General features: G+C 31.9%; 1 protein-coding gene across 1 annotated transcript; it reads right to left on the minus strand.

The window, feature by feature from the left end:
* Positions 1–648: 648 nt before the first annotated feature.
* On the minus strand, positions 649–1,590 carry LOC131613330 (uncharacterized). Its single transcript, XM_058885009.1, has one exon. It carries the CDS (start codon positions 1,588–1,590, stop codon positions 649–651), a length of 942 nt encoding a protein of 313 aa, XP_058740992.1.
* Positions 1,591–21,938: the final 20,348 nt, after the last annotated feature.

Genomic DNA, 21,938 nt, shown 5'->3' on the forward strand with positions numbered 1-21,938 from the left:
TACAGCACAAAATATATAGTTTCCTAAATTGTAGCCTGAGATAAATAAGGAAACATAACAGCTAAATATAATAGCTAAACATAACAGTCACTGCTGTCAAATATTGATGTCATGACATCGAGCATGACATCCAACCAAAACCTGTATTAGCTCAAGCAGCCAAATCCTGCATAACACTACACATAGCATGTCATGACATTAGTCAAGACATCACACATACAGGAATATTTTACCACAAAATGCAGCCAATATAAAAGCATCTACAAACTCCCCGTTTGTAAATTTTTTGGCTAAAACAACCTGTCACCACATCATCAGAGAATCTTTGCAGCATAAAAATACACAACACATAACCAAACAACCACACCTGCAGGAATTAGCTAATACAACTACACAGTTCCATCAAGCAATCATCAACACTACTAACTACAGAAATAAACTGTAGTAGTAACCCTCAAGAATTAAACTTCATTCAACAGCACCAAAAAAAATGTTGAGCACACAATACTTGTTCTGGGGTGACATCATACACTACTCCCCCTTTTTGCCAGAAATGTTGCCAAAGCAACCTTGATATTCAATTAAGTACAAGCCAGAATAAAAAAGAAACAAAAAAAATACAAATCACCAGTAAAGGCCAGAAAGACTCTAGTCATCAGACTCGGAGCTATTGGAGCCAACATCATCTTCTTCATCTGTGCCATCATCTGGATTGACCTCTTCTTCTTCCACCTTATCTGAATCAGCTTGCTGTTCATCATATGCCGCAGGACCTGCTTCTTCATTCTCAGCAAACTCAGCACCTTCTTCCATCTCAAGAGAGCTGATCAATTTTTTAAGAGCCAGCTTTCTGGACTCCAGCTCCTTGCATGTTTCCCTGAGCCTTGTAATCACAGCAGCTTTACCTATAGGTGTGCTGTCTTTGGATGTTCCAGCTGATGTTGTGACAATGTCAGGAACATGGGTTCCTTGAAATAGTTTGTAGTGAAATGATAGAGCACTTTCCCTTTTGCAGATATAGTCCTTTTCAACCAAGATGCTTGGGTACTGGTTCAAGATAATGCCACAAATGAGAGATGGAAAAGCTATAGGGCCTTTTACACTGAAGCTTCCAGCATGCTTCATAGTCTGCTCAAATATGTAGGTACCATAATCAGACTTGGCTTTTGTACCAACGAAATAGATAAATCTTCCTAGGATAGTAGCAATGGTCGATTTATGATTTGTAGGCATCCAATTTGCAGCACCAATCTTATGCAACATGACACACTTCATGCTTAGCTTACTAGCAGACAGCTTCCCTTTTAAAGGCCATCTCTTGACCTGGTTGGCAGTGATGACTTGGCACACCTTGTTATCAGAGACTTCCAGCTTAGTTTGAGCTTCATCAGACTTCCCCAAATAGTTATTTATCACAGTGGAAGAAAATGTAACACACCTGCCCCTCACATTCACCTTCCTAAACTCCTTAGATTTTCTATCAGCACATTCTTCTGAGAGTTTCACAATGAATTTTTTCACCAGGACTTCATAGCATGTTGCAAAGTGAGCAACAATCTTTATCAACCCAGCAGCATGAATCAGTTCCATTATATCTTTGCAATCAAGAGCATTCTGAGCTAATTCTCTCTCAAGGGCCAGTCTCTTTTGGTAGACATATTTCCATCTGTTGACACTTGAAGTAGAATGGAAGGAAATATTGTTTATTGGCACATCAGGGACTTTAGCAGCAAGCTTGCTGGAAGTAGGCTTCTTCTTTAGTGGAATGTCTCAAACATCCACTTCAACATCAGAATCAGAGTCGTCCATGACTTGAGCTTTCCTCTTCTTTGGAATAACTTTGCTCCAAGACTTTGAAGGTCCAACAGGAACCCTCTGAGATACAATCTTACTCTTGTTAAGGCCAATGGATGTACTCTTGGACACAAATTTACTTGTGATGGGTCTAGTTGAAGTAGTCTTTGGTACTCTCTTTTTGGGAGGACTCTGATCAGCTACTTTCTTACCCTTCCTAGTCATTAGCCTTTTTGCTACGATGGGATTTACATTTGCAACCAGATCATCATCAGAGAATTCATCAAGATCAACAACATTTTTACCTGAATCAAAATTGGGACCTTCCTCAGGGGTGTCAGTGACATTCATAGCAACATCAACAACTTTAACATTCTTCTCTTTATTAGTCACCTAAACATCATCATCATTCGTCTCCTAAACCTCATCAGCATCCATACTCACATATTCAACTTCTCGAGTAATATTTGGTTTAGGGTTCTGAGTGGAGTCAAGGATAACAGTCTGTAGAGGAACAGAAATCCCAAGAACTTGACGCTGTTCATCCAAGATTCTAGTAACTATTTGCGTAATAGCCTGATGTGTATACTGTGATCCTTTCTTTGTCAGGTTCTCACAATCAATAGAAGATGAGGGGTTAGAGAACTTGCCACGCACAGCTTCCTTTGGTCTTCTTGCATGTGGAGAGCGAGGCTTCTTCATATGAAGATCTTCAGTGGACACCATTCTTAAGGGAGCAACAACAAGAACTTCATTAGGGTTGATATTTGGAGTTCTAGGGTCAGAGTTAGATGCAGTCTTGGGAGAGGAGGATTTGAACAACTGAGACATATTGGATGGATTTGAATGGACGATAGAAGGGGTTCCTTGAAAGTGGTTGAGCGTAAGGGAGATGAAACAGTTGAGAGAGTAAGGTTTGAAATTGAGAGAGAAATAGAAACCGTGGAGGTGAATTTGCAAATGAGGAGAGAATTTAAAGTCTTTCACACTCAGCCGCCACGTCACTAATTGATTATTTAACTTGTCCAAAGCCTTATTTCCTAGCTTCTTTAATTGCTATAATTCCTCATGGATACATATTCCTAACCTGCTCCTCAAGTTTTCAAATTGTGTAGCATCAAGAGCTTTGGTGAATATGTCAGCTAGCTGAAGTTCAGTGGATACATGTTCCAAGCAAATCACTCTGTCTTCTATAAGTTCTCTTATGAAGTGATGTATGATATTAATATGCTTGGTTCTTCTATGCTGAATTGGATTCTTAGTTATGTTGATAGCACTGAGATTGTCATAGTACAATGTCTTGACATTCTATGTGACATTGTATTCAGTCAGCATTTTCTTCATCCACATCAATTGAGAACAGCTGCTACCAGCTGCTATGTACTCAGCTTCAGCAGTAGATAAAGAGACAAAATTTTGCTTCTTGGTGAACCATGATATGAGATTGTTTCCCAAGAAGAAGCACCCTCCAGATGTGCTTTTTCTATCATCAGTACTTCCAGCCCAATCAGCATCACAATACCCAGATAAGATAAGTTCACACCCATGAGAGTACAATATACCATAGTCACAAGTTCCATTCACATATTTGAGAATCCTCTTGACTTGATTTATGTGACTTACTTTGGGTTCTGCTTGATATCTAGCACATACCCCAACTGCAAAGGCAATATCTGGTCTGCTAGCTTTTAGATATAGCAGACTTCCAATCATGCTCCTATACAAACTCTGGTCAACACTAGTGCCACCTTCATCTCTTTTGGGATCCATTTTCCTTCTTTGCTCACGATCTTTCAGGATATAGCACTTGCTTCCAAATACATGAAAGTATCTTACAGTAGGTTTCCTTCCTTTCCATATTTCATACAATATGGAGGAAGTCCCTTTCCTCAATGTGACTCTGTTATGGATATACCATGCTGTGTTCATTGCTTCAGCCCAAAAGTACATAGGTAGCTTCTTTGCATGGATCATAGCTCTGGCAGATTCTTGAATAGTCCTGTTTTTCCTTTCTACTACTCCATTTTGCTTAAGAGTGATAGGTGAGGAAAATTCATGACAGATTCCTTTAGAAGAACAGAATTCAAGAAATTTGGCATTCTCAAACTCCTTCCCATGATCACTCCTGATTCTGATCACTCCACTTTCCTTCTCTCTTTGAAGTCTTGTGCATAAGTCCTTGAACACCTTAAACACATCTGATTTTTCTCTTATGAAGCTTATCCATGTATATCTAGAGTAATCATCAACTACCACATAGACATACTTCTTCCCACCAAGACTTTCTACCTGCATTAGTCCCATTAGATCCATATGCAACATTTCCAAAATTTTGGAAGTAGTAAGTTGTTTGATCTTTGGATGTGACATCTTGGTTTGTTTGCCAACCTAACATTCTCCATAGACTTTTCCTTCATCAATTTGTAGCTTTGGGATTCCTCTTACAGCTTCCTTGGATATGATTTTCTTCATCCCTCTTAGATGTAGATGACCTAGTTTTTGATGCCACAATTTGACCTCTTTTTCTTCTTTTGCCATAGAGCATACAGAGGGATAACTTGTGGTTTTAGGCTCCCACAAGTAGAAGTTGTCTTTGGATCTGATTCCCTTCATGACTTCCATATTTTCTTCATTTGTGACGACACATTCATCTTTGGAAAATCTGACATTGAAGCCTTGATCACATAGTTGACTAATGCTGATCAGATTCGCAGTCAGTCCATTTACCAGTAGTATATTGTCCAGTTTTGGAACTCCAGGACATTCTAGTTTTCCAACCTCTTTGATCTCTCCTTTTGCTCCATCACCAAAGGTCACATAGCTAGTGGAATGAGGTTTGATATCTTCCAACATGTTCTTTATTCCAGTCATGTGCTTTGAGCAGCCACTATCAATGTACCAATCTTCTTTGGCTGACACTCTTAGGGAGGTGTGTGCTATTAAGGCAGAAGCTTTAGCAACCCATTGTTGTTTCTTGGTAGGAGTTTAAAGGTACCGGCCAGTAGTTTGCACTTTAAAGAGTCCGTAGGACCTATCACTGCCATTTGATTATTAACAGCAATAATATGCTCCTAAGGGTCAGATTTGCTGTTATATGTGGTGAGCGACGGTGCTCGGAAGTTGTCAAGAACTTGATCCTCCCAAATTTCTTGGGATAGGGGCTGTGGTTCAATAAATTCTTCTTCTGGTGGTGTGCCCCCCTAACTTTGAAGTTGCAAAACATGAACACTGTCTTGCAATATCTCGTTTTGTTGCCTCAATTTATCGATCACGACCAGCATCTGTGCACTATGCACTATGCACTTTATTCCAAGAATGAATGTATTGCTTATCCCTCTGTCGGGAGCCCCCTTTTGTAACCTTGATTTAGTCCTTAGAACCTCATTAAATAGGTGCCTTTTGTACTTTCCATCTTTACAGACGTTCTTTACGTCTTTATGATCAAGCCATGAATGGCACATTTAAACGTTGGTAAGGGTCGTGTTACATGTAACAACTAGGCGTCGCACCCGAGCTATGTTATGAACCTTTGTGTGCCATAGGTACACGACCATGTGTGGTATTCGGCTCCTTCCTACAATCCGACTTGGATACTCGGACATGACCTAAAAGTAGTCCTCAGGTAGCTAACATAAGTACCTCAACTGTAAGTGGATTAACCGGTGCAATATTGTTGTGGACTTCTTATGCATTACCAAGATATAGGGAGCATTTAGACATTGTTTTTTGGGTTAATAGCCATTTACCCCTCGGCCATATATGCGAGTTTTGATTTGCCCCCCTTTAAATTATAGGGGGTGCCCAAAAATTATAGGGGGGTAATCCAAAACTTTTTTTTAAAGGGGGGTAAATCAAAACTCGCCTATATGGCAGGGGGTAAATGGCTATTAACCCTTGTTTTTTTAACCCTACCATCATTTCCAAAACACATTTCTTTACAATAACAACACTCCCATTTTAAATCATGTACGAGTCTAGTGACATGACTCCACCATATCTCATGTCTTTGACGCGACATGATTAATATGTTTTCTAAACACTGATTAATGGTTAAATTCAAATACATGTATAGGCAAGATCAATAAAAAAAATAAAGCCTATTGTAAGAAAATACAAATTAATACAAATAAAAAACTAAATTAAATAAATGAAAACAAAATTAAAAAACAAAGGAAAGTGGGATATAACAAGCAAACAAAAGGGTGTGAATTTAGTAACCCATTGGATCCAAGTTCCAGGCCCAATCCACATAACAAAAAAACAAAAAGAAAAAGAGAGTTAAAGGGGGGTGTAACAGAGCATGGAGAGGGTGTTGATTTCATGGGCCTAAGGCCCAATCCATCTAGACCAATTTTCTTAACAAAACAAAAACTAATCCTAATATAAAAGAAAAGAGGCGGATGACTAAGGAGGAAACAGTCGTCCCTTATCATTCAAACCAAAACGAAATAGTTAATAACTCAAAACCATAAACCTAACTCAACGTTCAACTCTTCTTCTACCTAACTCGATTTTTCAGAAAAGAAAAAAAAACGATGAATACCAAAAGAATGATTCACACTCTCACTCGGTTCATTCTCATCATATTTGTTTCAAAATCAATTTAGTTCATTCAGAAAAGAGAAATGATGAACAATAATTTATTGCATCGATCTTGTTTCATTCTCATCATGTTCGTTTCATAATAAATTCAGTTCACTCAGAAAACAAAGATGAAGAACACTAATGTATTGCATCGGTCTTGTTTCATTCTCAACATGTTCGTTTCAAAATCAATTCATATTATTCAGAAAAGAAAAATTAAGAACGGAAATGTATCAAATAGATCTAGTTTCATTCTCATCATGTTTGCTTCAAATTTAAATCAATTCATTTAGAAAAGAAAAATGAAGAACAACAATGTATTGCGTCGATCTTATTTCATTCTCATCATGTTCGTTTGAGAACCAATTCAGTTCATTCATAAAAGAAAAATGATAAACAGAAATGTATTGCATCGATCTTATTTAATTCCTATCATTTCATTTCATAATTAACTCAATTCATTCAAAAAAGGAAAATGAAGAACAACAATGTATTGCATCGATCTTGTTTCATTCTCATCATGTTCGTTTCATAATCAATTTAGTTCATTCATAAAAGTAAAATGAAGAATAGAAATGTATTGCATCCATCTTTCCTCATTCTCATTATTTTTCGTTTTAGAAACAATTAAGTTTATACATAAAAGAAAACTGAAGAACAACAATGTATTGCATCGATCTTGTTCCATTCTCATCAAGTTTGTTTTTGAATTATTTCTTATCATTCAGAAAGAAAAAATTAAGGACATTAATGTATCACATCCATCTTGTTTTATTTTTCAGTCAATTCATATCATTCAGAAAAAGAAAATTGAAGAACAACAATGTATTTTATCGATCTTGTTTCATTCTCATCATGTTCATTTCATAATCAATTCAATTTATTCAAAAATGAAAAAGAAGAACACCAATGTATTACATCGGTCTTGTTTCATTCTCATCATGTTTGTTTTATAATCAATTCAGTTCATTAAGAAAAGAAAAAGGAAGAACAACAATGTATTGCATCGATGTGGTTTCATTCTCATCATGTTTGTTTCAAAATAAATTCAGTTCATTCAGAAAAGAAAAAGGAAGAACATAAATGTATTGCATCGATCTTGTTTCATTATCTACATGTTCGTTTCAAAATCAATTCATATTATTCAGAAAAGAAAAATTAAGAATGACAACGCATCGCATCGATCTAGTTTCATTCTCATCATGATCATTTTAGAATTAATTCAGTTCATTTAGAAAAGAAAAATGAAGAACAATAATGTATTGCATTGATCTTATTTCATTCTCATCATGTCTGTATCAGAACCAGTTCAGTTCATTCATAAAATAAAAATGATGAACAACAATGTATTGCATTGATCTTGTTTCATTCTCGTCATTTCGTTACAGAATAAATTCATTTCATCCAAAAAAGAAAAATGAAGAACAACAATGTATTGCATCGATCTTGTTTCATTCTCATCATGTTCGTTTCATAATCAATTCGGTTCATTCATAAAAGAAAAACGAAGAATAGCAATGTATTGCATCCATCTTGTTTCATTCTCATCATTTTCGTTTCAGAATCAATTAAGTTCATACATAAAAGAAAAATGAAGAACAACAATGTATTGCATTGATCTTGTTTCATTCTCATCATGTTTGTTCAAGAATTAATTTAAATCATTCAAAAAAGAAAAATGAAGGACAATAATGTATTGCATCCATCTTGTTTCATTTTTCATAGTCAATTCATATCATTCAGAAAAGAAAAATGAAGAACAACAATTTGTTGCATTGATCTTGATTCATTCTCATCATGTAAATTTTAGAATCAATTCAGTTCATTCAGAATTTGAAAATAAGAACACCAATGTTTCACATCGATCTTATTTCATTCTCATCATGTTCATTTTAGAATCATTTCAATTCATACAGAAAAGAAAAAGGAAGAACAACAATGTATTGCATCAATCTTGTTTCATTTTCATGATCTTTGTTTCAAAATCAATTAAGTTCAGTCAGAAAAGAAAAAGGAAGAACATAGATGTATTGCAATGATCTTGTTTAATTATTATCATATTCGTTTCATAATTAATTCATTTCATTCAGAAAAGAAAAACAGTACAAAATACAAAAAATAGTCTTGCAAGTTACTTTCCATCAAATTATCATAAATGCGACTTAATACTTTAAAGACTTATTTTACCATCTCTTGTCCCATTTCACATTTTTTTTGTTTATAAATGTATGCCTCCATTGATGAATATTATTAATACCTTTCACTGTTTTAGCCATCCCATAAATTCCAAGCGGTAAGCCCTCAAATCTCTTTACAATACATCTTGCAATATTTTTTACTTCAAGAAGAAGTGTCTTAGGTGTTCCACCATGTCCAAGTTCTAGTATAAAAAACTTTCGATATTCATTACAACTTTTAACTTTACAGAAATTGAGAGGTATAACAGTTATTATGTGATCGGGTAGATAACTCATTTGTTGACAAAGTTGTTTAAAACGAGTTATTATAATCACTTTAAGCCCGTTTACTCTTGGATGAATTCCCACCTTGTCAAAATTGATGTATTCCAAACATCATCCAAAATAATAACAACTTCTTTTTTCTCCAATACTGAAGACCATTCTTCTGCTCTAATTGTCTAATCCTCTTCGTCGAGCTTCAAACCTATTCTTTTTGCGATATCACTTTGCAGGTATGAGATGCTAAATTTAAGGATACAGTGATCCAAAACACTTATTCAAAATGTCTTCTACTTTTCACTACATTCTCCACAAAAGTTGTCATTAGAGTTTTCCCCACCCCTCTCATTCCAAGTATGCCAATGAAAAAGACTGTGCCATCGCCTAAAAGCCTCAAAATTTCTTGAATGTGCATGTCTAAGATGATCCTAATAAACTCAGTTGACATAGTAAGAGGTTTCTCTTCTTCATGGCATTTCATTTGTTTGATAAAGTCAGTTACGTCATAAATGTCATTTGAGATATCTAGACTATCCAAAATGTCTTTCAATTAACGTAATTCTTCTACCCAATCATCAACATCTGGATTGCACTTTTTGCCCCAAGTCTTTAACATTGCAATATCATGTTCATCAAGTTCTAGCTCATGAACTACTTGGGTTAAGCGATGCATCTCATCTTCAAAACCCGTTCCATTATTTCAAAAATAGATGCAGCTGACATTTAGATATTACTTTTTAAAAGATATTTATGAAGAAGATAAGTATATAAATCCACATATTAAAAGTATAATAGAAAATGCTTTTTATTTACTTGGCATAACTGCATGTGAATTAACTGGTTCAATATTATTGTGAACTTCTTATGCATTGCCAAGATATATGGAGCATTTAGTCACGTGTTTTTTTAACCCTACTAACACTTCCAGAACACATTTCTTTACAATAACTACACTCCCATTTTAAACCATTTGTGAGTCTAGTGACATGACTCAACCCCAACTCATGTCTTTGATGTGACATGATTAATATTTTTCCTAAACACAGATTAATGGTAAAATTCAAACACATATATAGGCAAGATCAATAAAAAAACAAAGCCTATTGTAAAAAAAACAAATTAATACAAATAAAAAACTAAAACAAATAAATGAAAATAAAATATAAAAAAACAAAGGATAATGGAATATAACAAGCAAACGAAAATGGTGTGTATTTAGTAACTCATTGGATCCAAGTTCCATGCCCAATCCACACAAAAAAAGAGTTAAAAGGGGTGTAACAAATTATGGAGAGGGTTTTGATTTTGTGGGCCTAAGGCCTAATCCAGCAAGACCAATTTTCTCAAAAAAGTAAAAACTAACCTTAATTTAAAAGAAAAGAGGCAGATGACTAAGGAGGAAACGGTCGTCCCTCATCATTCAAACCAAAACTGAACTATTAATAATTCAAAACACCAAACCTCACTCTACGTTCAACCCTTCTTATACCTAAGTCGATTTTTCAAAATAGAAGAAAAACACAATGAACAATCAAAAGAATAATTCACTCTCTCACTCGGCTCATATCTCACTCGCTTAATTCTCATCATGTTCATTTCAGAATCAATTCAGTTCATTTAGAAAAGAAAAATGAAGAACAATAATGTATAAGATTGATCTTGTTTCATTCTTATCATGTTCGTTTCAGAATCAATTCATTTCATTCATAAAATAAAAATGAAGAACAACAATGTAACGCATCGATCTTGTTTCATTATTATTATGTTCGTTTCAGAATCAATTCATTTCATTTAGAAAATAAAAATGAAAAAAAAACAATATATTGCATCGATCTTGTTTGAATCTCATCATGTTTGTTTCAGAATTAATTTATTTGATTCAGAATAGAAAAATGAAGAACAACAATTTTTTGCGTCGATCTTGTTTCAATTTCATCATGTTCACTTCAAATTCAATTCAGTTAATTCAGAAAATAAAAATAACAAACAAGAATGTATTGCATTGATCTTATTTCATTCTCGTCATTTTTGTTTCAGAATAAATTAAGTTCATTCAGAAAAGAAAGTTGAAGAACAATAATGTATTGCATCGATCTTGTTTCACTCTCATCATGTCCGTTTACGTAAAAAATTTAGTTCATTCAAAATAGAATAATGAAGAATAGCAATGTATTGCATCGATGTTGTTTCCTTCTCATCATGTTTGTTTATGAATGAATTCAGTTCAATGTATTCCATCGATCTTGTTTCATTCTCATCATGTTCGTTTACAAATCAATTCAGTTCATTCAGAAAATTAAAATAGTGCATAATACAAAAAACAGTCTTGTAAGTTGCTTTCCATCAAATTATCATAACTGCATCTTTATATACTAAAGAGTTCTTCTACCATCTCTTGTCCCATTTTCAAGTTTTTTTTTGTTTCTTAAATGTGTGCCTCCATTGATGAATATCATCACTACTTTTCATTGTTCTAGCCATACAACAATATCCTTACGTTAAGCCCTCACATCTCTTTACACTACATCTTGCAATATTTTTTACTTCAAGCAGAAGTGTCTTAGGTGTTCCACCATGTCCAAGTTCTAGTATAAATAACTTCCGATCTTCATCACCACTTTTAACTTTATAGAAACTAAGAGGGATAATGGTTATTATGTGATCGGGTGGAGATCTCATTTGTTGACAAAGATGATTTAAAATGAGTTGTTATAATCACTTTAAGCCCATTTATTCTTGGATGAATTTGCACCTTCTCCAAAATCGATGTATTCCAAACATCATCCAAAACAATAATATCTTTTTTCTCCCCAATTTTAAAGACAATTCTTCTGCTCTAATGTTGTCATCCTCTTCGTCGAGCTTCAAAGGTATTCTTTTTGTGATATTACTTTGCAGGTTTAAAATGCTAAAATTAGGGGATATAGTGACCCAAAATACATCTTTGGAACTTCCTTTACTTTTCACTACATTCTCCACAAGAGTTGCCAATAGATTTTTCCCCACCCCCATTCTAAGTATGCCAATAAGAAAGACTGTGTCATCATCTAAAAGCATCAACAAAAAATAAAGTCTATTGTAAAAAAATAAAAAATAAAAATAAATAAAAACTAAATCAAATAAATGAAAATAAAATTTAAAAAACAAAGGAAAATGGAATATAATAATCAAACAGAAGGGTGTGAATTTAGTAACCCATTGGATCCAAGTTCCAGGCCCAATCCACAAAGCAAAAAAAGAGAGTTAAAGGGGGGGGGGGGTGTAACAAAGCATGGAAGGGAGTTCATTCTCATCATTTTCATTTCATAATTAATTCATAATATTCAGAAAAGATAAATGAAGAACTTCAATGTATCGCACCGATCTTGTTTCATTTTCATCATGTTCGTTTCAAAATCAATTCAGTTCATTAAGAAAAGAAAAATGAAGAACAAAAATGTATTGCTCCGGTCTTGCTTCATTCCCATCATGTTTGTTTCAGATCTAATTCAGTTTATTCATAAAAGAAAAATTAAGATAAGCAATGTATTACATCGATCTTGTTTCATTCCTATCATTTCGTTTTAGAATCAATTTAGTTCATTAATAGAAGAAAACTAAAGAACAATAATTTATGGCATCCATTTTGTTTCATTCTCATCATTTTTCGTTTCAAAATCAATTTTGTTCATACATAAAAGGAAATGAATAACATCAACGTATTGGATCGATATTGTTTCATTTTCAACATGTTCATTTCAGAACTAATTCATATCATTCTGAAGAGAAAATGAAGGAAAATAATGTATTGCATCGTTCTTCTTTAATTTTTAGAATCAATCCATATCATTCAGAAAAGAAAAATGAAGAACAACAATATATTGCATCGATCTTGTTTCACTATCATCATGTTTATTTCAAAAGCAATTCAATTCATTTAGAAAAAAAATGAAGAACAAAAATTTATTGAATCCATCTTGTTTCATTCTCATCATTTTCATTTTAGAATCTATTCAGTTCATACAAGAAAAAAATGAAGAAGAAAAATGTATAGCATCAATCTTGTTTAATTCTCAACATGTTCGTTTCAGAATCAACTCATCTCATTCAGAAAACAAAATGAAGGACAATAATGTATTGCATCGATCTTGTTCTATTCATATCAGAAAATAAAAATAAAGGCAACAATGTATTGCATTGATCTTGTTTCATTTTCATCATGTTTGTTTCAAAATAATTTCAATTCATTCAAAATAGAAAAATGAAGAACAAAAAAGTATTTCATCGATTTGTTTCATTCTCATAATGTTTGTTTAAAAATCAATTTAGTTCATTAAGAAAAGAAAAAGGAAGAACATCAACGTATCACATTGATTTTGTTTCATTGTCATTATGTTAGTTTCAAAATGGATTCAATTTATTCAGAAAAGAAAAATAAAGAACAACAATGTATTGCATAGATCTTGTTTCATTCTCATCATGTTCATTTCATAACTAATTCAGTTCATTCATAAAAGAAATATGAAGAACAATAATGTATTGCATCGATCTTGTTTCATTCCCATCATTTTGTTTCAGAATTAATTCAATTTATTCAGAAAAGAAAAATGAATAACAACAATGTATTGCATCGATCTTGTTTCATTCTCATTATGTTCGTTTCAGAATCAAATTATATCATTCAGAAAAGAAAAATGACGAACAATAATGTATTGCATCAATCTTGTTTCATTTTGAGAATCAATTCATATCATTCAGAAAAGAAAATTCATGAATATCAATGTATTGCATCGAAGCTGTTTCATTCTCATCATGTTCGATTCAGAATTAATTTTGTTCATTCAAAAAAGAAAAAGGAAGAACAACAATGTATTGCATCGATATTGTTTCATTCTCATCTTGTTTGTTTCAGAATCAATTCAGTTCATTCAGAATAGAAAAAGGAAGAACATCAATGTATTGCATCGATTTTGGTTAATTCTCATCATATTTGTTTTAAAATCAACTATGTTCTTTTAGAAAAGAAAAACAGTGCATAATACAAAAAAAAAAACAATCTTGCAAGTTACTTTCCATCAAATTATCATAATTGCGTCTTAATACTTTAAAGAATTCTTCTACCATTTCTTATCCCATTTCCCTTTTTTTTTGTTTATTAAATGTATGCCTCCATTGATGAATATCATCAATACCTTTCATTGTTCCAGCCATCCAACACTTTCCAAGCGGTAAGCCCTCACATATCTTTACAATACATCTTGCAACATTTTTACTTCAAGAATAAGTGTCTTAGGTGTTCCACCATGTCCAATTTCTAGTACAAACAACTTCCAATCTTCATCACAACTTTTAACTTTACTGAAACTGAGAGGTATAACGGTTATTATGTGATCGGGTAGAGAACTCATTTGTTGAGAAAGATGTTTAAAACAAATTGTTATAATCACTTTAAGCCCGTTTACTCTTGGATGAACTTCCACCTTGTCCAAATTGATGTATTCCAAATATCATCCATAATAATAATAAATTCTTTTATCTCCAATGCTGAAGACAATTCTTTTGGTCTAATTTTATCACCCTCTTCGTTGAGCTTCAAACATATGCCAATCAGAAAGACTGGGTCATCGGCTAAAAGCCTCAAAATTTCTTAAATGTGCATGTCTAAGATGTTTCTAATAATCTCAGTTGACATAGTAAGAGGTTTCTCTTGTTGATGGCATTACATTTGTTTGATCAAGTCATTAATTTCATTTGAGATATCCAGACCCAATGTGTCTTTCAATTCTCGTAATTCTTCTAACCAATCATCAACATCTGGTTTGCAATATCTTGTTCATCACGTTCTAGCTCATGGACTATTTAGGTTAAGCGTTAAATCTCATCTTCAAAACCTGTTCCATTGTTTATAAAACTGAATGCAGCAAAAATCTAGATATTATTTTTTAAAAGATATTTACGAAGAAGATAAGTATATAAATCCACATATTAAAAGTGTAATAGAAAATGCTTCTCATTTACTTGGCACAACTGCATCTGGATTAACCGGTGCAATATTGTTGTGAACTTCTTATGCATTGCCAAGATACAAGGAGCATTTAGACATGTGGATTTTAACCTTCCAAAAACTTCCAAAACACATTTATTTACAATAACGACACTCTCATTTTAAACCATTTGTGAGTTTAGTGACATGACTCCACCACAGCTAATGTCTTTGACGCAACATGATTAATATGTATCCTAAACACGGATTAATGGTTAAATTCAAGTACATGTATAGGCAAGATGAATAAAACGTAGAGCCTATTGTAAAAAAATACAAAGGAACGTGGGATATAACAAGAAAACAGAAAAGGTATGAATTTAGTAACCCATTGGACCTAAGTTCAAGGCCCAATCCACATAACTAAAAAAACAAAAACAAAACAAAAGAGGGTTAAAGGATGTGTAAAAAAGCATGTAGAGGGTGTTGATTTCGTGGGCCTAAGGCCCAATCCTACTAGACCAATTTTGTCCACAAAATAAAAACTAACCCTAATTTAAAAGAAAAAAGGCGGATGACTAAGGAGGAATTGGTCACCCCTTATCATTCAAATCAAAACTGGACAGTTAATAATTCAAAACACCAAACCTCACTTTACGTTCAACCCTTCTTCTACCTAAGTCGATTTTTTAGAAAAGAAGAAGAAACAAATATTGATTAACCAAAAAAAGATTCACTCTCTCACTTGGCTCAGTTCTCACTCGGTTCGTTCTGATCATGTTCGTTTATGAATCAATAACGTTCATTCACAAAAGAAAAATGAAGAACAACAAGGTATTGCATCGACCTTGTTTCATTCTCATCATGTTTGTTTCAGAATCAATTCAGTTCATTCAGAAAAGAAAAATGAAGAACAACAATGTATTGCACTGACCTTGTTTCACTCTCATCACGTTTGTTTCAGAATCAATTTTGTTCATTTAGAATAGAAAAACTAAGAATAATAATGTATTTCATCAATCTTTTTTCTTTCTTATCATTTTCGTTTTAGAATCAATTTATTTCATTTAGAAGAAAAAAAATGAAGAACAACAATATATTGCATCAATCTTGTTTCATTCTTAACATCTTCATTCAGAATCAATTCGGTTCATTTAGAATAAAAAATGAAGGACAGTAATGTATTTTATCAATCTTGTTTCATTCACATCATGTTCATTTCAGAATTAATTTAATTCATTCAAAAGAAAAAAAGGAAGAACAATAATGTATTGCGTCGATCTTGTTTCATTCTCATCATGTTCGTTCCCGAATCAATTTAGTTCTTTTAGAAAAGAAAAATGAAGAACAACAATGTATTGTACAGGCCTTGTTTCATTCTCATCATGTTCGTTTCAAAATAAATTTTGTTCATTTAGAATATAAAAGTGAAGAACAATAATGTATATCATGAATCTTGTTTCCTTCTCATCATATTCCTTTTAGAATCAATTTAGTTTATTTAGAAAAGAAAAATGAAGAACAACAATGTATTGCATGGGTCTTGTTTCATTCTTAACATGTTCGTTCAAAATCAATTCGGTTCATTTAGAATAGAAAAATGAAGGACAATAATGTATTTTATCAATCTTGTTTCATTCACATCATGTTCATTTCAAAATCAATTCATTTCATTCAAAAGAGAAAAAGGAAGAACAACAATGTATTGCGTCGATCTTGTTTCATTCTCATCATGTTTATTTCCGAATCAATTCAGTTCATTTATAAAGGAAAAATGAAGAACAACAATGTATTGTACCGACCTTTTTTCATTCTCATCATGTTCGTTTCAGAACAAATTCTGTTCAATTAGAATAGAGAAATGAAGAACAGTAATGAATATCATGAATCTTGTTTAATTCTCATCATATTCGTTTTAGAATCAATTCAATTTATTTAAAAAAGAAAAATGAAGAACAACAATGGATTGCATCGGTTTTGTTTCATTCTTACCATGTTTGTTTCATAGTCAATTCAGTTCATACAAAAAAGAAAAGTGAAAAACAACAATGTTTTGCATCGATCTAGTTTCATTTACATCATGTTCATTTCAGAATCAATTAAGTTCATTCAAGAAAGAAAACTGAAGAACAATAATGTAATGCATCGATCTTGTTTCATTTTCAACATGTTCTTCTGAATCAATTCTATTCATTTTGTCTAGAAAAATGAAGGACAATACGTATTTCATCAATCTTGTTTCATTCTTATCATGTTCGTTTCACAATCAATTCATTTCATTTAGAAAATAAAAATGTAGAACCACAATGTAATGGATCGATCTTGTTTCATTATCATCATGTTTGTTTCAGAATCAATTCAATTCATTAAGAAAAGAAAAATGAAGAACAAAAATGTATTGCGTCGATCTTGCTTAATTCTCATCATATTTGTTTAAGAATTCATTCAATTGATTAAGAACAGAAAAATGAAGAACAACAATGTTTTCCGTCGATCTTATTTCATTTACATTATGTTCGTTTCAGAATCAATTCAGTTCATTCAGAAAATAAAAATGAAGAACAACAATATATTGCATTGATCTTGTTCCATTCTCATCATGTTTGTTACATAATCAACTCAGTTCACTCATAAAAGAAAAATGAAGAACAAAAATTTGTTGCATCGATCTTGTTTTATTCTCATCATGTTCGTTTCCGAATCAATTCAGTTGATTCATAAAAGAAAAATTAAGAACAACAATGTAATGCATCGATCTTATTTCATTATCATCATGTTTATTTCATAATCAATTCAGTTCATTCAAAAAAGAGAAATGTAGAACAGCAATGTATTGCGTCGATCTTGTTTGATTCTCATCATATTCGTTTTAGACTTAATTTAGTTGATTCGGAATAGAAAAATGAAGAAAAACAATGTTTTGCTTTGATTTTATTTCATTTTCATCATGTTCATTTCAGAATAAATTCAGTTCATTCAGAAAAGAAAAATGAATAACAACAATGTATTACATTGATCTTGTTTCATTCTTATCACGTTTGTTCCAGAATCAATCCAGTTCATTCATAAAAGAAAAATGAAGAACAACAATGTATTGCATCAATCTTGTTTCATTCACATCATGTTCGATTATGAATTAATTAAGTTTATTCACAAAAGAAAAATTAGGAACAACGATGTATTGCATCGACCTTGTTTCACTCCCATCATGTTCGTTTCTAAATCCATTCAGTTCATTCAGAAAAGATAAATCTAGAACAACAATGTATTGCACCGACCTTGTTTCACTCTCATCATGTTCGTCTCAGAATCAATCATGTTCATTTAGAATAGAAAAATGAAGAGGAGTAATGTATTTCATCAATCTTGTTTCATTCTCATCATGTTGGTTTTAGAATCAATTCAGTTCATTTAGAAAAGAAAAATGAAGAGCAATAATGTATTGCATCGATCTTGTTTCATTCTTAACATGTTCGCTCAGAATCAATTATGTTCATCTAGAATTGAATAATGAAGGACAGTAATGTAATTTATCAATCTTGTTTCATTCACATCATGTTCATTTCAGAATCAATTCTGTTCATTCAAAAGAGAAAAAGAAAGAACAACGATGTATTGCGTCGATCTTGTTTCATTCTTATCATGTTTGTTTCCGAATCAATTCAGATCATTTAGAAAAAAAATGAAGAACAACAATATATTGTACCAACCTTGTTTCATTTTCATCTTGTTCGTTTTAGAATATTCAATTATGATATTTTAGAATAGAAAAATGAAGAACGGTAATGTATATCATGAATCTTGTTTCATTCTCATCATATTGGTTTTAGAATCAATTTAGTTTGTTTAGAAAAGAAAAATGAAGAACAACAATGTATTGCATCGGTCTTGTTTCATTCTTATCATGTTCGTTTCAGAGTCAATTCAGTTCATTCAGAAAAGAAAAATGAAAAACAACAATGTATTGCATCGATCAAGTTTCATTTTCATTATGTTCGTTTTAGAATCAATTAAATTCATTCAAGAAAGAAAAATGAAGAGATGTAATATATTGCATCGATCTTGTTTCATACTCAATATGTTTGTTCAAAATCAATTCTATTCATTTTGTCTTGAAAAATGAAGGACAGTATGTATTTCATCTATCTTATTTCTTTCTCATCATGTTCGTTTCACAATCAATACATTTAATTTAGAATATAAAAATGAAGAACAACAATGTAATGGATCGATCTTGTTTCATTATCATCATGTTTGTTTCAGAATCATTCAATTCATTCAGAAAATAAGATTGAAGAACAAAAATGTATTGCGTCGATCTTCTTTGATTCTCTTCATGTTCGCTTTAAAATTAATTCAATTGATTCAGAATAGAAAAATGAAGAAAAATAATGTTTTGCATTGATCTTATTTCATTTACATCATGTTCGTTTCAGAATCAATTTAGTTCATTCAATAAAGAAAAAGGAAGAACAATAATATATTGCATTGATCTTGTTTCATTCTCATCATGTTCGTTTCAGAATCAACTCAGTTCATTCATAAAAGAGAAATGAAGAACTACAATTTGTTGCATCGATCTTGTTTTATTCTCATCATGTTCGTTTTCGAATCAATTCAGTTCATTCATAAAAGAAAAATGAAGAACAAAAATGTAATGCATCGATCTTGTTACATTATCATCATGTTTGTTTCAGAATCAGTTCAGTTCATTCAAAAAAGAGAAATCAAGGACAGCAATGCATTGCGTCAATCTTGTTTTTTTCCTATCATGTTCGTTTTAGAATTAATTCAATTGTTTCAAAATAGAAAAATGAAGAAAAACAATGTTTTGCTTTGATTTTATTTCATTTTCATCATGTTTGTTTCATAATCAATTCAGTTCATTCAAAAAAGGAAAATGAAGAACAACAATGTATTACATTGATCTTGTTTCATTCTCATCAGATTCGTTTCAGAATCAATTAAGTTCATTCATAAAAGAAAAATGAAGAACAACAATATATTGCATCGATCTTGTTTCATTTTCATCATGTTCGTTTCTGAATCAATTCAGTTCATTCAGAAAAGAAAAATGAAGAACAAAATTTATACATCAATCTTATTTCATTCTCATCATGTTCGTTTCAGAATTAACTCAGTTCATTCAGAAAAGAAATATGAAGAACAATAATTTGTATTGCATCATTCTTGTTTCATTATGATTATGTTCCTTTCAGATTCAATTCAGCTCATTCAGAAAAGAAAAATGAAGAACAACAACATAATGCATCGTTTTTTTCATTATCATCATGTTTGTTTCAGAATCAATTCATTTCATTCAGAAAAGAAAAGTGAAGAAAAACAATGTATTGCCTCTATGTTGTTTGATTCTCATCATGTTCATTTTAGAAAGGAAAAATGAAGAACAACAATGTATTGCATTGATCTTGCTTCATTCTCATCATGTTCGTTTAGGAATCAATTCGGTTTATTCATAAAAGAAAAATGAACAAAAACAATGCATTGCATCGATCTTTTTCATAATCAATTCAGTTTATTCAGAATCGAAAAATGAAGAAAAATATTGCATTGCAACAATCTTGTTTCATTCACATCATGTTTGTTTCAAAAATAATCCAGTTCACTTAAAAAGAAAAATGAAGAACAACAAATTTTGCATCGATCTTATTTCATTCTCATCATGTTTGTTTCATAATTAACACAGTTCATTCAAAAAATAAAAATAAAGAACACCAATGTATTGCATCAATCTGGTTTCATTCTCGTCATGATGGTTTTAGAAGCAACTCAGTTCATTTAGAAAGGAAAAATGGAGAACAATAATGTGTATTGCATCGATCTTGTTTCATTCTCATCATGTTCTTTTAGAATCAATCCAGTTCATTCAGAAAAGAAAACAGAAGAACAATAATGTAATGCATCGATCTTGTTTTATTATCATCATGTTCTTTTCATAATCAATTCAGTTCAATCAAAAAATATAAATGAAGAACAGTAAAGTATTGCGTCGATCTCTTTTGATTCTCATCATGTTCTTTTTAGAAATAATTCAGTTGATTCAGGATAGAAAAATGAAGAACAATATTGAGTCCATCTTGTTTCATTTTTTTATGTTCGTTACATAATGAATCCAGTTTATTCCGAAAAGAAAAATAGAGAACATCAATCTAATCCATCGATTTCCTTCTCATCATGTTCGTTTCAAAATCAATTCAGTCCATTCAGAAAAGAAAAACAGTGCATAATACAAAAAACAGTCTTGCAAGTTACTTTGCATCAAATTATCATAATTGCGTCTTAATACTTTACATACTTCTTCTACCATCTCTTGTCCCATTTTCTAGTTTTTTTGTTTCTTAAATGTATGCCTCCATTGATGAATATCATCAATACCATTCATTGATCTAGCCATCTTACAAATTCCAAGCAATAAGCCCTCACATCTCTTTACAATACATATTGCAATATTTTTTATACTTTAAGCATAAGTTTTTTAGGTGTTCCACAATGTTTAACTTCTAGTATAAACAACTTCCAATCTTCATCACCACTTTTAACTTTATAGAAACTGAGAGGTATAACAGTTATTATGTGATCGGGTAGAGAACTCATTTGTTGACAAAGATGTATCCAATGAGTTGTTAAAATCATTTTTAGCCCATTCTTGGATGAGTTCCCACCTTGTCCAAATTGGTGTATTACAAATATCATCCAAAATATTAACAACATATTTTTTCTTCAATGCTGAAGACAATTCTTCTGCTCTAATTTTCTCATCCTCTTCGTCGAGCTTCAAACATCTGGTTTGCACTTTTTGCCACGAGTCTTTAACATTGCAATATCATGTTCATCAGGTTCTAGCACATGAACTACTTGGCTTAACCGATGCATCTTATTTTTTAAAAGATATTTATGAAGAAGATAAATATATAAATCCACATATTAAAAGTGTAATAGAAAATGCTTCTCATTTACTTGGCACAACTGCATGTGGATTAACCGGTGAAATATTGTTGTGAACTTCTTATGTATTGCCAAGATAGAGGGAGCATGCAGACATGTGTTTTTTGACACTGCCAACGCTTCCAAATCACATTTCTTTAAAATACCATCACTCCCCTTTTAAACCATTTGCG

This window comes from Vicia villosa, linkage group LG6, assembly GCF_029867415.1.
Source record: "Vicia villosa cultivar HV-30 ecotype Madison, WI linkage group LG6, Vvil1.0, whole genome shotgun sequence".
Taxonomy (NCBI): domain Eukaryota; kingdom Viridiplantae; phylum Streptophyta; class Magnoliopsida; order Fabales; family Fabaceae; genus Vicia; species Vicia villosa.